The sequence below is a fragment of the Oncorhynchus keta genome, chromosome 9 (genome assembly GCF_023373465.1).
Source record: "Oncorhynchus keta strain PuntledgeMale-10-30-2019 chromosome 9, Oket_V2, whole genome shotgun sequence".
NCBI lineage: Eukaryota > Metazoa > Chordata > Actinopteri > Salmoniformes > Salmonidae > Oncorhynchus > Oncorhynchus keta.
Genome location: NC_068429.1, coordinates 12,041,484 through 12,058,580, shown reverse-complemented (window position 1 = coordinate 12,058,580; position 17,097 = coordinate 12,041,484). Strand labels below are relative to the sequence as shown.

Below are 17,097 nucleotides of genomic sequence, written 5' to 3'. Positions count from 1 at the left end.
TGGTACATTGGCAATATACCACAAACCCCTGACATGCCTTATTGCTAATATAAACTGGCTACTAATGTAATTAGAGCAGTTAAAATACATGTTTTGTCATAACTATGGTATATGGTCTGATATACCACGGCTGTCAGCTAATCAGCATTCAGGGCTCAAACCACCCAGTTTATCATTTGTAATAATAACGAAATTAATGTTGTCTTAACATACATCCTTAAAATAAACCATTATATAATTCTTTATTCATCAGGTTAGATTTAAAACATTTAACTGAAATCGGGAACGGTTTAATGACGCTGTTAAAACGCTCAGAAAAGGGTTAGGATATGATGACTGATATATGACTGCGATTTTGTTTCACAAGTGCAGCTAAATGTAGGATCATATTATTATTATTATTCGTTGGCGACTGTAACCAAAATAGTAATACAAATAGGTGCTGTAATGTTACGTAGATGCAACTCATCTTCCAAAACAGTACGTGGCAGCAACTCTCGAGTATATTGAATAAAACATGTCTACAAATCAAGAAGAAGAAGAATACGGCGGGAGTTGTTAGCACGTTTGGCAGCTAACGTTAACTACGCGTTAGATACTAGCGAGCAAAGAATAGACGCGAACCATCTCTGGAGTTAGCTAATCACCGTGAGTGAGTATGGAAACACATGAACGTAGACAACCATAGCTATCTAGCTAATGCAGCCAGCCTAGCATAACATGACGAGTAAGCAGTCAAGCAAGTCAACTACAACGTTTGTTTGCGTTGAATTCAGCAAACTAGCACGGATTCTTGACATGAACCCTTGATGTGACAGAGAACGTTATAGTCAGCCAGACAGACACAGACAGCCACCTAGCCGACAAAATTGGCAGCTGTTGGATTAACGATGGAAAGTTGGAAATATCTGCTATGACAGGTATCAGCGCATGCACATGTGTTTTAGCCAATGCTAAACAATTTCAGACTGATATGCAAACGTTAGCCTATAATAAAGATGGAAACACGACACTAGCCATGAAAACAGCTGTCATTGTAAAGCGATTTATTTTACACCTGCAACATATTTAGCTGTGTATTTGGCTTGCTAAGGAATACAATCTGATTTTTAAACTGTATTTGCAAAAGAGGAAATGTTGGAAACAAGGAAGGACTCATGCCACAGTGTTGTTGTATTCTACACCGTAGATGCTGTAACTATTATTAACGCTTATAAAACTCTTTCCCTCTGACAGATTCAAACATGACGGACAGGAATTTACCTGAGTGGATGTCGAAGATAGAAACTACTGAAAAAGATGCACTTAAACAGGTAATTGAAGTTGAGTAAACAGTACTCACATATATGGTCCAAGATAGTGAACGACGAAACTGATATGGTTAGTAAGCCAGAAGTAGTTCCTGGTTCGTTAACAGATGGAAATATCACCAGCACAGTGTGTAGACAATCCCAGTATTACAGGCCTACTGGCCTCCAAATGCCTGCCAACAGCTGTCTGAGGTTGGCTATCAAGGTGTGGTTAATTTTCAATTCAGTGAGACTCTCTAATTTGCTTATGTTTACCTATCCACCTGAGCTGTGCAGGGTCATATGCAAATAAAACCATTGCACTGTTTCTCTCAACCCATTTCAATATTCAGTATTGTTAGTGCATGTGATATTTCCTTTGACCACCATCGTTAATTAGTTATAGTTAGAACATTTTAATTAATACCGACTTGAGTTTAATTCAACCAGTTTATCGATACACCATGCGTTGTATAGAGGTCTATGAGACGAGTCCTGCATCATGCTGTCACTCTTCAACATTTGCATAGGTGATATATGTACTGGAAATGTAAATTACTGTACATGGAGTAAGAACACATGTGCACGATGGACAATAGTGAATGGCCTTTCATTTGCATATTTCCTTAGACACAAAGCAAACCCAATATGCCCAGTTCTGTGGAGAATAGCTGGTAATATAGTCTCTCTGTGGGGGTAATAAGTAACACTTTTGTTTTTCTCAACAGGTTCAAACAGGACTCTATAAAAGAAATGTCATAGAGGATTACCTTCCTTATCTAGAGTTCACTGGCACAGTCATATTCAGCCAGGAGAAAAATGACTGCTCTTTTCTCTCTGACGAGTTAAGGTAATCAAGACTATCACCAGTCTGAGTCTCATAGTACATTCAGTGTACATGTAATAACACAGAGATTGAGCAGTCAATCAAGTCAGTTGTACAGTGGTAAGCAGGTAGGCCTAGCATGTGGAGTCATAGGTTTAGCGTGCTGTGGCTTTATTCACCACTTTGAGTAGTTGCTTACCCGTTTCCTCAGAATGCATCACGTCTCTGAAGGCGTATCTATAATCTGGAACTCGTTGTCGGTTCGTCTTGATTGTAAAAATGTGTTCATCGCTGTAAAATAAATGTCTGCATCCAAATTTTGGGGCAAACAACATCTCAAAAGTGTTACAACCGCATTGTATGTTAATTATAGTGGGCAATAATTATTTTTTTACTTTGATTTTGCACCTCATTTACACATCAGTCCCTCTCTTGTTTTTTTTCTTCGTAGGTCTAGTCTTTCACCTGGCTCTGCTGTGGGGTTTGACATAGAATGGCCTCCTTCGTTCACCAAAGGCCAGAAGAAGAAAGTTGCCTTGGTCCAGCTGTGTGCTTCTGTAGAGAAGTGTTACCTTTTTCACCTCTCCCCCATGTCAAGTAACGTTTACAGGGGAAATGTCTCGAACATTGACTTATCATTGTATGAATCATTTTCTGCTTATCACTTCTGTTATGCCTATAGTTTATCGGTATTTCGACACATGAGAAACACGTTTAGACCTGTTCTGCAATGGTTTTCTGTATTGCATATCTCTGACTTCTTGCAGGATTTCCAACTGGCTTGAAGATATTTTTGGAGGATGAGACAATCCGAAAAGTTGGAGTGGGCATCGAAGGAGACATGTGGAAGCTACTCTCTGACTTTGATGTCAAACTGAAGAATTTTGTGGAGCTTGGAGATTTGGCAAATGGAAGAGTAAGATCACAGAATTGTACCCTCATTTTACAGCAATTACACAACTACCAATGTGTTTACTCATGGGCTAATGTATCAAACACTTCCACTTGTTGGTGTGTAACCATATAGTCAAGTCCTAAACAAAATGTCAAGTTAAAAAGGTATCGTTCCAACTACAGCAAAAATACTGGCCGTCTCGAATATTTCACCCAAAATGCATCTGCTAACATGCTATGAGGAATAGCAATAGGACTGTTTGATTGCTCTAAAGCTACTTGCAGTATTATATCCTCACTGACTAGAATTCTCTGTGACTTACAGCTGCGATGCGGTGAGAGGTGGAGTCTGGATGGGCTCGTCAAGCACCTGTTCAAGAAGAGGCTGTTCAAACAGCAGGATGTGCGCTGTAGCAATTGGGATGACTTTGAACTCTCCCAGGAACAGAAAAGATACGCAGCTACAGATGCTTATGTGAGTGGGGGAAAACCTACTGTATCATATTGTGTAATTGGAAGAATAGAGTACTGGTTTTGTGGGAGAGTTGTGCGAGAGATTCTGTATTGGTTTATCAGCCATGTTTTTATTTGTATTTTTCTTGCGTAGGCTGGCCTGATCATTCATAACAAACTGAATACTATGGACCCTGGTGAGTATTGTGTAGATTTCTTTCATGTGTCATACATGTGTTATGTTTCTCAAATCCCAGTTATTTTATTGGTTTCCTTCATTAAAACCCCCAATTTTTAATTTAATTTTACCTTTATTTTACTAGGCAAGTCAGTTAAGAACAAATTCTTCTTTTCAATGACGGCTAAATGCCTGTTCAGGGGCAGAACAACAGATTTGTACCTTGTCAGCTCGGGAATTCGAACTTGCAACCTTTCGGTTACTAGTCCAACACTCTAACCACTAGGCTACCCTGCCGCCCCAAAGGTCCATGTCCACGCCCCCGCGGAAATAAAATTAGATTTTTTTAAAATTTTTAAATAAGATTTTTATTTAATTCTTATAATAAAAATATCCCAATGGAAATCTGTCAGTTTAAGATATCTGCGTCTCAATCCACCGGTTCCGCCTGTGTCCCTCTTCTGCATTTGCGGTGAAAGGTGACCGGTGTTTATCAGACCGTGAGACATCCTGAAAATTGGTCTTCTCACAAAATTGTTGGTCGCGTCTGAACGGTTTGGCCTAAAAACTATTATGACCCCTCTATGAAAAGACGAGAATCTCATGAACTCTGTCTTATGCTCTACAACCTCCACAAGTGTCAGGAGACTTGTCTGAAGTCAGTACAGCTAATCTGCCTTCTGTCTGTATTGTCCATACTGTTTGGGTTAACCCTCTGCAAAGGTTAGATTCTCACAAACATGTACAGTACCATTCAAAAGTTTGGACACATTATTCATTCCAAGGTTTTTCTTTATTTTTATACACATACTAAGCAGCTCATGTTATAGACAGAAGCGTGCACATGGCATACCAATCCGAACTTGTCTCTTAGTATGTCCAGCCCATCCATTATCTCAGCCAGTCATGGCTACCTTGAAGGTTCCTGTCTGTTTCTCTGACTAAACCAACTAGGCTCGTAATTTAACAATTGTATTCATAATTACAGATGGTATGCACGTTTGTTATTAAGGCACATGAAAGTTCTCATGTTCCTGAAGGCATTTCTGCAAAAAAAATAATTTTGATAAAAGTGTACGTTCAAATGGCTCTCCTGTGAATTAGTGACGCGCGACACACAACTCGTTTCCAGAAATGAGTCAGATCTTTTTTTATATCTCTCAGATATAGGAGAGACACTTCAGAACACGCTTCCTTTTGTTTTATTTTGGGGGGGGCTATCTGTTCCATGTAGTGAATAAGCTAATAGCAGTAAGGACCCCCCCCAATAATTATTTATTATAAATAGGGGTCTTAATCTATCCATTTATCTTTGGTAAGACCTTCATAAAATAATTACGTATAGTTAGTAGAACCCCCCGACTTAGACTGGTTGGTTAATAGCAGTATTTTTAAACAAAATATATGTCTCTTTGTGCTCCAATAAAGGAGTAAATTCTCAGTCTGGCCTCAAGGACAAGCTGTCTCAAATGGCCAATGAAATTGAGGAATTAGCTGGCAGCATCCCAGAAGAAGTCAATGACATCCAGAGGTCCAGTATACAGACATTACTATTCCAACATCAAGATTGTTGTTCACTCTTTTGTCTGATTCATAAGTACAGTACAGACAAGGTCAGAAATGTAACCAGTCTCAAATTTATTTATTTATTTTATTTTGTCATTGTAGCGTTGCAACGCTAGTGGAGGACCTGTATGTTAGTCTCACTGCTCTGAGAGATTTGCTGTCAAAGAACAATACCTCAGCATCTACCATAGATCCAGAACCTTTGTCTCACGACCTCCCAGAGAACAAGCCCCTCAGTCCTGACGGAACAGACACAACCAATGGAACACAGATGGATCAGGGCTCACCCAGAGAAGATGAGGACCTCAATCACTCTAACATAGATCTCTTTAAGGTTCCTGAACCCATGGAAGAGGCCAGCAAACCCATAGACTATCAAGGAGACTGCATCATGTCCCTGGATATCTCAGAGTGTGAGCTTCAAATGCTGGAGAGGCAAGCTAAGCAGGAGGATCTGGAGGAGCAGTCCACTTTGGAGTTCCAGGTGAAGAGCAAATCTATTTCGCCTGATCCCAGACCTGTTTGTGCTGTAATGCTAATTTCTATGGTCATAGTCACGCCAATAACCAATAAGACGGGACTAACAGATCTGGAACCAGGCTATATACATTTGTTTTAATGTGGAGGATTCTACATTAGAAGTCATTGTTTAGGAAACAAGCTAAGGTTAGAGAGTCCTTGGTTGACCTCTGTTCATTTTGCATTATGCCACCTTCATGCAAATGTCGTAAAAGTTTGTTGGCAGCCATTTATTGTTCCACTGGTGTGGGCTAGAACAACTAATACATTTAGCCCTTATTCAAAAGGGATGGAAGTTTGAACAACTGGTAGTATTTGTGTCACTAGTTTCAATAGAATGTCTTAAGTCTGCATATAATAATATGGCCGGTGTCAGTAAACTTCAGGGGGGAAAAACGTAAATAAATTGTTGCCAGCAGCACAGTTACAGTCACCAACACTATGGATAACATAACAACAGCCTAACCAGCTCGGCTATGGCGAGTAAAATGGTCAGAGTGAGCTGTTCTCTCATGTGTCTTGAAGTAGCTACCAACTCTTTGAGTTTACGAGTGCCCAGGGCGCACTCTGGCACTCCAGATTGAATTTACGAATACACCCGTAATATAAACCAGCCTTTAGTCTAGAGTGTGAACTATGCTGAATAAGTGTAGACCAGGGGTTAAGAGTGTGAACTATGCTAAATGAGTGTAGACCAGGGGTTAAGAGTGTGAACTATGCTGAATAAGTGTAGACCAGGGGTTAAGAGTGTGAACTATGCTGAATAAGTGTAGACCAGGGTTTAAGAGTGTGTGAACTATGCTGAATGAGTGTAGACCAGGGGTTAAGAGTGAACTATGCTGAATAAGTGTAGACCAGGGGTTAAGAGTGTGAACTATGCTGAAAGAGTGTAGACTAGGGGTTAAGAGTGTGAACTATGCTGAATGAGTGTAGACCAGGGGTTAAGAGTGTGAACTATGCTAAATGAGTGTAGACCAGGGGTTAAGAGTGTGAACTATGCTGAATGAGTGTAGACCAGGGGTTAAGAGTGTGAACTATGCTGAATGAGTGTAGACCAGGGGTTAAGAGTGTGAACTATGCTAAATGAGTGTAGACCAGGGGTTAAGAGTGTGAACTATGCTGAATGAGTGTAGACCAGGGGTTAAGAGTGTGAACTATGCTAAATGAGTATAGACCAGGGGTTAAGAGTGTGAACTATGCTAAATGAGTGTAGACCAGGGGTTAAGAGTGAACTATGCTGAATGAGTGTAGACCCAGGGGTTAAGAGTGTGTGAACTATGCTGAATGAGTGTAGACCAGGGGTTAAGAGTGTGAACTATGCTAAATGAGTGTAGACCAGGGGTTAAGAGTGTGAACTATGCTAAATGAGTGTAGACCAGGGGTTAAGAGTGTGAACTATGCTGAATGAGTGTAGACCAGGGGTTAAGAGTGTGAACTATGCTGAATGAGTGTAGACCAGGGTTTCCCAAACTCAGATCTCTGGAAGTGGTGCATGTTTTAGTTTTTGACTTAGCAAAACAAACTAATCATCAAGCTTTGATTATTTAAATCAGCTGTGTCGTGTTAGGGCAAAAACCAAAAGTGCACCCCTCCAGAGGACCGGGTTTGGGAAACGCTAGTGTAGATGAAGAAGAGCTCTCCAGTAGGTTTACCAAAACATTCAAGGGCCATTTTCTCAAAAGTGGGGTTACAAGTTTATCAACTTTCAAAGCAGAATTACTTTCCTATTGTTCAACTGTAGTGTATGATATACCATTTTCTAGCTCCGAGTCTCTACTTTTATCCAATGTGGGAAAAAAACACAATTTCAAATGTTGCTTCATAAGATCGAGCTGAGCAGTCACATATAATAATATATTTAGCAGGTGCTTTTATCCAAAGCGACTTAGTCAATATATTTAGCAGGTGCTTTTTTCCAAAGCGACTTAGTCATGCTTGCATACATTTTACGCACGGGTGGTGCCGGGAATCAAACCCACTATCCTGCCGTTGTAAGTTGGGCTGTGGCGATGCAAGTATCGCAATATTTCTTCCATAGCAACAATAAAAACAAGCAGACCAAACTCTTTTGGTCCTTTAAAAACCTGCTGTATGTAAAATATTGTGTGCTATAGCTTGGGAAATAAATTGGACTGGATGACAATATAATGATGATTGTTTCCAACATTTGGGATGTTTTCCTAAAGAAGTTAAATCCGCTTTGTGTTTTGTTTCCTTGCCACGATACTAAGGAGTATCGCGATACTGGTTTCGTCCCAGCACAAGTTGCAAGAGCCTTGCTCTAACAATTGAGCTACAGTAGAACTCATTCATTATCTTCACCAATCAACTTCACCCACCATATTAGGTTCTTAATGCTTTGCTCTTTTCTATTGAAGGAGAAAAATGCACTGGATGACTCTGCAGACCTTTTGTACGAAGTGGAGCTGGAGAGCGAGATGCTACAGGTAATAGTCTAGATGTCATCAGAGAGAACAATGGATTTCCCCTCTTACGATACATTATCCTTACAGATGTTATCCAAACCTCTCATCAGTCAGTATGCCCATTCTCAATAAGACAGTTTTACACATTCAAGCACATCTGAGGTGTGGATTTCTCTCATTAACCTTCTTATAGCAGGCCTGGGTCAAAATATGTCAATACCATGAGTTTCTTAGCCTGATTTTTTTTAAATCAAATATGTCAAAACCATGAGTTTGTTAGCTTGGTTTCTTGTTTGCCTTGTACAATTGAACCAATGGATGTATTTATGTTCTGCTTTTACTTAACTAGGTAAGTTATTGAACATATTTTATTTTACAATAACTACCTGACAATGGATTAGTCCCGAAAGTACGAGCTCCAAACTAAATCAAGTACGTATTATATTTTCAAGTGTACAAAAGTATATGTGACATAAGCATTTGCCCCAGGTCTGCTATTGGTTAAGAACCAGTGCCTTGTGTGATGATGTGGTCTGGATGTTTCTCACCTCAGTGTGTGGAGGAAGTGGAGAGGTTGACTCAACAGAAACAACCCCAACCTGAGGAAATGCCCTCTGGCCCTGGCAATGAGGAGGATGACATAGAGGAGCTGGAGGAAGAAGAAGAATTTGGTACTGATGGAGCTATTTCTTAGCTGTTTTAGGTTTCAAAGATTGTTGTGTAGAAATACTAATGGACTGACTGACATAGGTAGCCTTATTAGAATCTATTGTGTGTAAAAGGAGGATGCTCTCAGTCTACTGTGTGTTGATTGAAGTAGAGTGATGGTACATTTTAATCAAAGGAGCTAATAATAGCTATAATTTTCTGCTGAAGTCAGTGGTAATAGTGGTGAGCCTTTACACGAATCCCATGACCTATATAGCCAGCATTATAATTAAATCATGCTCTACTCTGTTAAAAATCAATACCAACACAGAAACCTATTCAAAATCACATGTCACGATAGATTTAAGCAATAAGGCCCAACCGGGTGTGTTATATGGCCAATATACCACGGCTAAGGACTGTTCTTATGTACGACGCAACGCGGAGTGCCTGGACACAGCCCTTAGCCGTGGCATATTGGCTATATACCACAAACTACTTATTAATCCAATTCCCTCTAGGAGTTTCGCTCGTTGCCAACAGCAGGGTTTTAGAATAGCAGTTTAGGATTAATCTCCAGCTTTGTGTACTCGGGCAGATGTTAACCTCCAGTGTCAAATGTACTCAGGCAGATGTGAGTGTATTTCTGTGTCAGTCTATTGAGGTCTCTTTCCCGCTCTCCACATGCAGATCCATCTCTTCCAGAGCCACTCCCTGAACAAATCAAATGTCTAAAGATGTATTTTGGACATAGTCGCTTCAAGCCGTAAGTCACCCCCTCCCCCCCCATATGTTCATATTATAATTTGTCCTTTCTGTCATTTGTACATGAAAGCAAATCCCCTCTGTTTCAGAGTACAATGGAAAGTAATTCACTCTGTTCTGAAGGAGAGGCGAGATAACCTTGTTGTCATGGCAACAGGTAGGTTCCACCCCCCCACTCGCCATCGTGTTAAGTTAATTATGATTGACTAAGTCATCACGGTAATATGAGCATCCATATGGATGGCATCGTATAGTTTAGTTCGTAAATGAATATTCCCCGAAGAGGTACATGAAAAAATGATTGTGCTTTCATCCTTTTGTTCAAATCTGATGTATTTGCACTTATACTACTGCTATTGTACTGCCACCTAGTGGATGGTTTCTTTATGACTGAAATTTTTATGCACATTCCTCAATGCACATGATTTAATCAGACCTGTATGACAAGTAGTGTAAGTTAGTTGTGCTGCGGGATATTCAAGGGTACTGCAAATACATTTGTAGTTAGTCACACAAAGAAACTCACAAAAGCTCTGAGGAAGGTCGTGTGGTCGATACGTAAAGCTTAATAAAGAACAGTGTGCGGGTTTCTTAGTTTTAATCATTTTATTCAACTGCTACTGTGCACCTGCAAAAAAGATAGCTCAGATGTGCGAGTGCCTTTTTGAATTATAGTTACAGATGACAACATCCTTTAATTAGTATGTGACAGAAACAGGCTGAATGAGTATAGTCACGAACCGGCTCGTAACAGAAAGGGAGACAACGCAGAGATCAAGGGATAACAAAAAATAAATTTCTTAACTAAAGTAAACTATATTTTAATTAACAATGGTGTGTAGTTGCGTGCAAATATGGTAATAATATGGAGCCAAAATAAACAAACCACAAAATGCCACAACCAAACCAACCTACATTGTGTTTGCATGGAGAGAGTCTCCTCAATGAATGGAGGGGGGAGGTGTATTTATCCCCGGGACACACCTGGGCTTGGGTGTGTTTCGCTGACGACCCTCCCGGCGCCGCCTACCAACTTCATATTAAGGGAAACAAGAGCAAAGAGAAAGAAATTGTGTAGACAGAGTGGGAGGGTCATCACAGTATAGTTGCTATCACTTATTCAACTCACTATTTTCTGTAATGGAACATCTTGGGTTAGTAGGTGAGATATGCAACATGATGTAAAATCAATGAGGATGTCAGCCATTGGTATTCTACTAGCTAAACTGAAGTGTTTGTCTATGTCTCCCTGAAGGGTATGGGAAAAGCCTGTGCTTCCAGTTCCCCCCAGTGTACTGTGTTGGCGTCAGCATTGTTATCTGTCCTCTCATCGCTCTCATGGAGGACCAAGTGCTCCAGCTCGAGTGAGTAGCAACATTTTAGCACCCGTAACCTTTTAAAAATACCATACCTACCAATGTCATCTTCTACTTTTAACATATTTTGATTGTCATACTCCATTAATAGAAATAATCACATGAGTTTGATTGCTTGTTTTTCCCCATATATATTGAAAAATGTGAAAATGACATGTTTTGCAGGAATAGAAGTATCTGGTAACCAGTGGAGCTCATCAATGTTGATATTCTTCTGAGTGAAACATGTCGTTTTGGGTTATAGGTGACACCTAGTCAGCCAGGGGTGCGTTCAGCAGGACATAACGTTGTGCAATGTGCAGATAGAAAAACAGCATGTAGAACTAACTCCCCTCTAACATGTAGAATAAGGAATCATGTCGGCTCTATTCATGATATCTCTAACTGCAACGTTCCACAACCTGAACGCTGTCCAGGTGGGATCATGGTGATGTTCCCCTGCAACAACGTAGCATTTTCTATTTATTTTCCAGAATGTCCAACATTCCAGCTTGTTTTCTTGGCTCTGCTCAGACCAAAAATGTTTTAGCCGGCTTGAAACAGTAAGCTCCTTTAAAAAATAAATAAATCATGTGATATGTGCCTAAAGGGATGTTTACATGCACCCTCTCCTCTGTTCTGTCATGATGTGTAATATACTCATTTACACTTTTTACAGTCAAGGGGCATTGTAGTTTACCAGCTGTATGGACTGTAAATTGATCAATTAAAGTGGCAATATGTAACTTCTTGGGTGACTCAAATTCACATAGAAATGTAAGTTATAGATCTATCATTCTACTTGAAAGCAAATGTAAGAGGTAGATATGTTCTAGGTGCACTATTTCTATGCTTCCAGTTCTTAAGTTTTGTTTTTGCCTCTTTTTGTACACCAGCTGAAACAACCATATGTTTGGTTATTAAATATATTTCAGTGGTTTGGATGGTACAATGATAGTATAGACAATCTTATTTTGTCACAAACTGAAATTAGGCAAACTTAGTTTTAGCAACCACGAAATAGCGGTGCGTTTTCTGCATAGTGTTACTTTAAGACTAAACAACATCTAGCAGGACTGTGGAACTGGAAAGCCTGAGTTTTGCACCCCTGTTATAAGTATGTACCAACTAGGCAGAAAATAACATGACCTTATTCTGTCTTTAGGGGGCAATACAGAGTTGTATACATGACCCCAGAATACTGCTCAGGCAATATATCTCTACTCGAACAGCTCCATAGAAGTATAGGTGAGTGAACTCTAGGTCCCAATTCATGACTTTCTTTTAAATATATCTGCATATACTGATATATCCCTGTCTTTTTATACATTTAACAGATGGTGTTTCCCAAAAACAGCTTGTCTGAAGATGATCTTTATGTTTTGGGGAAAAATAACTATTCTGGGCTGAGTTATCTCTGCATTCTGCTGTGCTTGTCCTGCAGGAATCTCTTTGATAGCGGTGGATGAGGCTCATTGTATCTCTGAGTGGGGCCATGACTTCAGAGGTGCATACAGGAGTCTGGGAAACCTGAAGAGAAGTCTACCTAACGTAAGAATATTAGTCTCTCATTGCATACATCATTTGGTGATGCCAAAGAAAAATGTCCATCCTGAATGGACAATAAAGTTTTATTCTATTTTATCAGACAGCCATCATCTTAAACAATATATTATCAATTAGATCCTCCGTCATAATTCTTATGTAGTCATGTCATAATGAGGACATAACAGATGTTGCATAACAGGTCAGCTACATAATTCTATGTATCATGGACAGTTGGCAAACGCTGACATCCTTCTTATGGTACTCTTATGTGCAGGACTTACAATGGTGTCAAGTGAAGTTTTACCAGGATTGTGAATGACTGTGTTCCGTGTTCAGGTTCCCATTGACTGTGTTCCGTGTTCAGGTTCCCCTTGACTGTTTCAGGTTCCCCTTGACTGTGTTCAGTTTCCCATTGACTGTGTTGCGTGTTCAGTTTCCCATTGACTGTGTTGCGTGTTCAGTTTCCCATTGACTGTTCCGTGTTCAGGTTCCCCTTGACTGTGTTCCAGGTTGACTGTGTTCCGTGTTCAGGTTCCCATTGACTGTGTTCCGTTCCCATTGTTCAGGTTCCCATTGACTGTGTTCACATTGACTGTGTTCCGTGTTCAGGTTCCCATTGACTGTGTTCCGTGTTCAGGTTCCCATTGACTGTGTTCCGTGTTCAGGTTCCCATTGACTGTGTTCAGGTTCCCATTGACTGTGTTCCGTGTTCAGGTTCCCATTGACTGTGTTCTGGTTCCCCTTGACTGTGTTCACTGTGTTCAGTTTCCCCCCTTGACTTGACTGTGTTCTGTGTTCAGGTTCCCATTGACTGTGTTCGTGTTCAGTTTCTGTGTTCCAGGTTCCCATTGACTGTGTTGCAGTTCCCATTGACTGTGTTCAGTTTCCCATTGACTGTGTTCCGTTTCCCATTGACTGTGTTCCGTGTTCAGTTCCCATTGTGTGTTCAGTTTCCCTGTGTTCAGGTTGACTGTGTTCCGTGTTCAGGTTCCCATTGACTGTGTTCAGGACTGTGTTCCGTTCAGGTTCCCCTTGACTGTGTTCAGGTTCCCCTTGACTGTGTTCAGGTTCCCCTTGACTGTGTTCAGGTTCCCCTTGACTGTGTTCAGGTTCCCCTTGACTGTGTTCCGTGTTCAGGTTCCCATTGACTGTGTTTTCAGGTTCCCCCATTGACTGTGTTCCGTGTTCAGGTTCCCATTGACTGTGTTGCGTGTTCAGGTTCCCATTGACTGTGTTCCAGTTCCCATTGACTGTGTTCAGTGTTCAGGTTCCCCTTGACTGTGTTCCGTGTTCAGGTTCCCCTTGACTGTGTTCAGGTTCCCCTTGACTGTGTTCCGTGTTCAGGTTCCCATTGACTGTGTTTCAGGTTCCCATCGTGGCGCTGACTGCCACTGCAAGCCCATCCATCAGGGAGGACATAGTGAAGAGTCTGAACCTGGAGCAACCCATCGTCACCTGCACCTCCTTCGACCGGCCCAACCTCTACCTGGACGTCAAACGCAAGTCTGGGGGCGTGTTTCAGGACCTGAATGGCTTCCTGAAGAAGACCACTGGGTAGGCCTATATATTAATTGCTTATAGGTCAACATATATTTAGGTCCATATACTGAATGAAGGTTAATAAAATACTTCAGTAGACCTAGTTATGTGATGTTGGTTTTTAATACAGTATATGTAATGTATATATGCTTTTGGGAATATTGGTGAATATGGAGCCAGCTTTTATCATAGTAATGATATTAATATCCATGTTTTATTTGTATAGGAAAAGATCACATCGAATGTCTTTGAGCAGGTGCAGGATATAAAAATGTATTCGGTAGATGATACTCGGCACAATCCTCCCACAACGCTTCGACTAATTAGATCAAATTTGCTTCTTTTTTTTGTGTCTCATTTGCTGTCGGCTATTTCAGGGGGGATTATGAGTTTGAAGGGTCCTCTATTGTGTACTGCCCCTCGAGGAAAGAGGCTGAGCGTGTGACCTCCACTCTGACCTCGCTGGGTGTCACGTGTGGTGTATACCATGCTGGTCTGGGCATCAAGCAGAGGAGGGAGACCCAGCATCGCTTCATGAGGGACGAAATCCAGGTGTGCTTTTTAAATCTTGAAGAAACAAAAACAAGTTTCAAATATTTTAAATGAAATCCAGGTGGGTTAGATTTATTGCTATACTGTGTAGAGATTGATAGTAGCAAAATATATTCCACATTTAGTTTAATTAGTCTCTTCTTTCCAAATATAAATCAGTTTGTGGTTCTTTGCAAATTCTATACAGGCACGAAAACACATTAAAACATTGTCCACCTCTGTATGCAAGCATACTTATATGTTTTTGTTAATTGTTTTCAGTGTATTGTGGCTACAGTTGCTTTTGGAATGGGGATCAATAAGGCTGACATCAGGAAGGTGGTCCATTATGGAGCCCCTAAGGAGATGGAATCTTACTACCAGGAGATTGGACGTGCTGGGAGAGACGGACTTCCAAGTGCCTGCCACGTCCTGTGGGCACCAGCAGATCTAAAATTAAACAGGTCACTCTTTTTTGTGATTATGTTATGAGAATAAATGGTAGACAAGACAGTTATAATAAATAAATAATACTGTCTTGGCATGAAGCCTTCAGAGTTCAGATTTGTGAAACGCAGACCTGAACTGAGTCTTTTGTTGTTGTTCTGTACAGGTTTCTCATCAACCAGGTAGCAAACAACAAATTCCGGGGCTACAAGCTCAAAATGATGGGCAAAATGGACTTGTATCTCAACTCATCCAAGTGCAGAAGGAAGTAAGTATTGTTCCTGCTCAGTCTTGTTCCTGCTCAGTCTTGTTCCTGCTCAGTCTTGTTCCTGCTCAGTCTTGTTCCTGCTCAGTCTTGTTCCTGCTCAGTCTTGTTCCGTAATGAGTGATACATGTTTTAGGTACATGTAGTATATTGTGTCAATAGCTACCTGTATTCAAAGTATTGCTTCACATTTCATTTCTCTTTAGGCTGATCCTCTCCCACTTTGAAGACAAACAGCTTCGAAAGGTGACCTCGGGCATCATGGGAACTGACCAGTGCTGTGACAACTGCCGATCTGGGTGGGTGTTTTGCCAGCAATTTTCTATTCTGTTCTATGTAAAATAACATCCACATGTTATTTTAGCTCCACATGACATGCACTGTTTACTGTGTTCTGTTTCCACCATCTTTGGGTTCTTTTAAACCAGGGCTGCTCAATCCTTTTCCTGGAGATCTACTGTCCTGTAGGTTTTCACTCCAACCCTCTTCCTGGAGATCTACTGTCCTGTAGGTTTTCACTCCAACCCTCTTCCTGGAGATCTACTGTCCTGTAGGTTTTCACTCCAACCCTCTTCCTGGAGATCTACTGTCCTGTAGGTTTTCACTCCAACCCTCTTCCTGGAGATCTACTGTCCTGTAGGTTTTCACTCCAACCCTCTTCCCGGAGATCTACTGTCCTGTAGGTTTTCACTCCAACCCTCTTCCTGGAGATCTACTGTCCTGTAGGTTTTCACTCCAACCCTCTTCCTGGAGATCTACTGTCCTGTAGGTTTTCACTCCAACCCTCTTCCTGGAGATCTACTGTCCTGTAGGTTTTCACTCCAACCCTCTTCCTGGAGATCTACTGTCCTGTAGGTTTTCACTCCAACCCTCTTCCTGGAGATCTACTGTCCTGTAGGTTTTCACTCCAACCCTCTTCCTGGAGATCTACTATCCTGTAGGTTTTCACTCCAACCCTCTTCCTGGAGATCTACTGTCCTGTAGGTTTTCACTCCAACCCTCTTCCTGGAGATCTACTGTCCTGTAGGTTTTCACTCCAACCCTCTTCCTGGAGATCTACTGTCCTGTAGGTTTTCACTCCAACCCTCTTCCTGGAGATCTACTGTCCTGTAGGTTTTCACTCCAACCCTCTTCCTGGAGATCTACTGTCCTGTAGGTTTTCACTCCAACCCTCTTCCTGGAGATCTACTGTCCTGTAGGTTTTCATCCAACCCTCTTCCTGGAGATCTACTGTCCTGTAGGTTTTCACTCCAACCCTCTTCCTGGAGATCTACTATCCTGTAGGTTTTCACTCCAACCCTCTTCCCGGAGATCTACTGTCCTGTAGGTTTTCACTCCAACCCTCTTCCCGGAGATCTACTGTCCTGTAGGTTTTCACTCCAACCCTCTTCCTGGAGATCTACTGTCCTGTAGGTTTTCACTCCAATCCTCTTCCTGGAGATCTACTGTCCTGTAGGTTTTCACTCCAACCCTCTTCCTGGAGATCTACTGTCCTGTAGGTTTTCACTCCAACCCTCTTCCTGGAGATCTACTGTCCTGTAGGTTTTCACTCCAACCCTCTTCCTGGAGATCTACTGTCCTGTAGGTTTTCACTCCAACCCTCTTCCCGGAGATCTACTATCCTGTAGGTTTTCACTCCAACCCTCTTCCCGGAGATCTACTGTCCTGTAGGTTTTCACTCCAACCCTCTTCCTGGAGATCTACTGTCCTGTAGGTTTTCACTCCAACCCTCTTCCTGGAGATCTACTGTCCTGTAGGTTTTCACTCCAACCCTCTTCCTGGAGATCTACTGTCCTGTAGGTTTTCACTCCAACCCTCTTCCTGGAGATCTACTGTCCTGTAGGTTTT

General features: G+C 41.3%; 1 protein-coding gene across 1 annotated transcript in view; it reads left to right on the top strand.

Annotated features, from left to right (window-relative positions):
* The first annotated feature begins 353 nt into the window (after positions 1 to 353).
* Positions 354 to 17,097, top strand: part of wrn (WRN RecQ like helicase) — a 41,387-nt gene continuing 24,643 nt past the window's right edge. The window contains exons 1-22 of the mRNA XM_052526023.1: positions 354 to 920; positions 1,237 to 1,313; positions 2,018 to 2,139; positions 2,567 to 2,712; positions 2,883 to 3,031; positions 3,335 to 3,484; positions 3,617 to 3,659; positions 5,069 to 5,171; positions 5,309 to 5,690; positions 8,104 to 8,172; positions 8,705 to 8,822; positions 9,490 to 9,565; positions 9,654 to 9,721; positions 10,820 to 10,928; positions 11,414 to 11,482; positions 12,085 to 12,167; positions 12,364 to 12,470; positions 13,834 to 14,021; positions 14,384 to 14,558; positions 14,820 to 15,001; positions 15,151 to 15,252; positions 15,456 to 15,548. Of these exons, the coding sequence (XP_052381983.1) occupies positions 914 to 920; positions 1,237 to 1,313; positions 2,018 to 2,139; positions 2,567 to 2,712; positions 2,883 to 3,031; positions 3,335 to 3,484; positions 3,617 to 3,659; positions 5,069 to 5,171; positions 5,309 to 5,690; positions 8,104 to 8,172; positions 8,705 to 8,822; positions 9,490 to 9,565; positions 9,654 to 9,721; positions 10,820 to 10,928; positions 11,414 to 11,482; positions 12,085 to 12,167; positions 12,364 to 12,470; positions 13,834 to 14,021; positions 14,384 to 14,558; positions 14,820 to 15,001; positions 15,151 to 15,252; positions 15,456 to 15,548 (2,618 nt within the window). The 5' untranslated portion in view covers positions 354 to 913. The remainder of the gene's footprint in view (positions 921 to 1,236; positions 1,314 to 2,017; positions 2,140 to 2,566; positions 2,713 to 2,882; positions 3,032 to 3,334; positions 3,485 to 3,616; positions 3,660 to 5,068; positions 5,172 to 5,308; positions 5,691 to 8,103; positions 8,173 to 8,704; positions 8,823 to 9,489; positions 9,566 to 9,653; positions 9,722 to 10,819; positions 10,929 to 11,413; positions 11,483 to 12,084; positions 12,168 to 12,363; positions 12,471 to 13,833; positions 14,022 to 14,383; positions 14,559 to 14,819; positions 15,002 to 15,150; positions 15,253 to 15,455; positions 15,549 to 17,097) is intronic.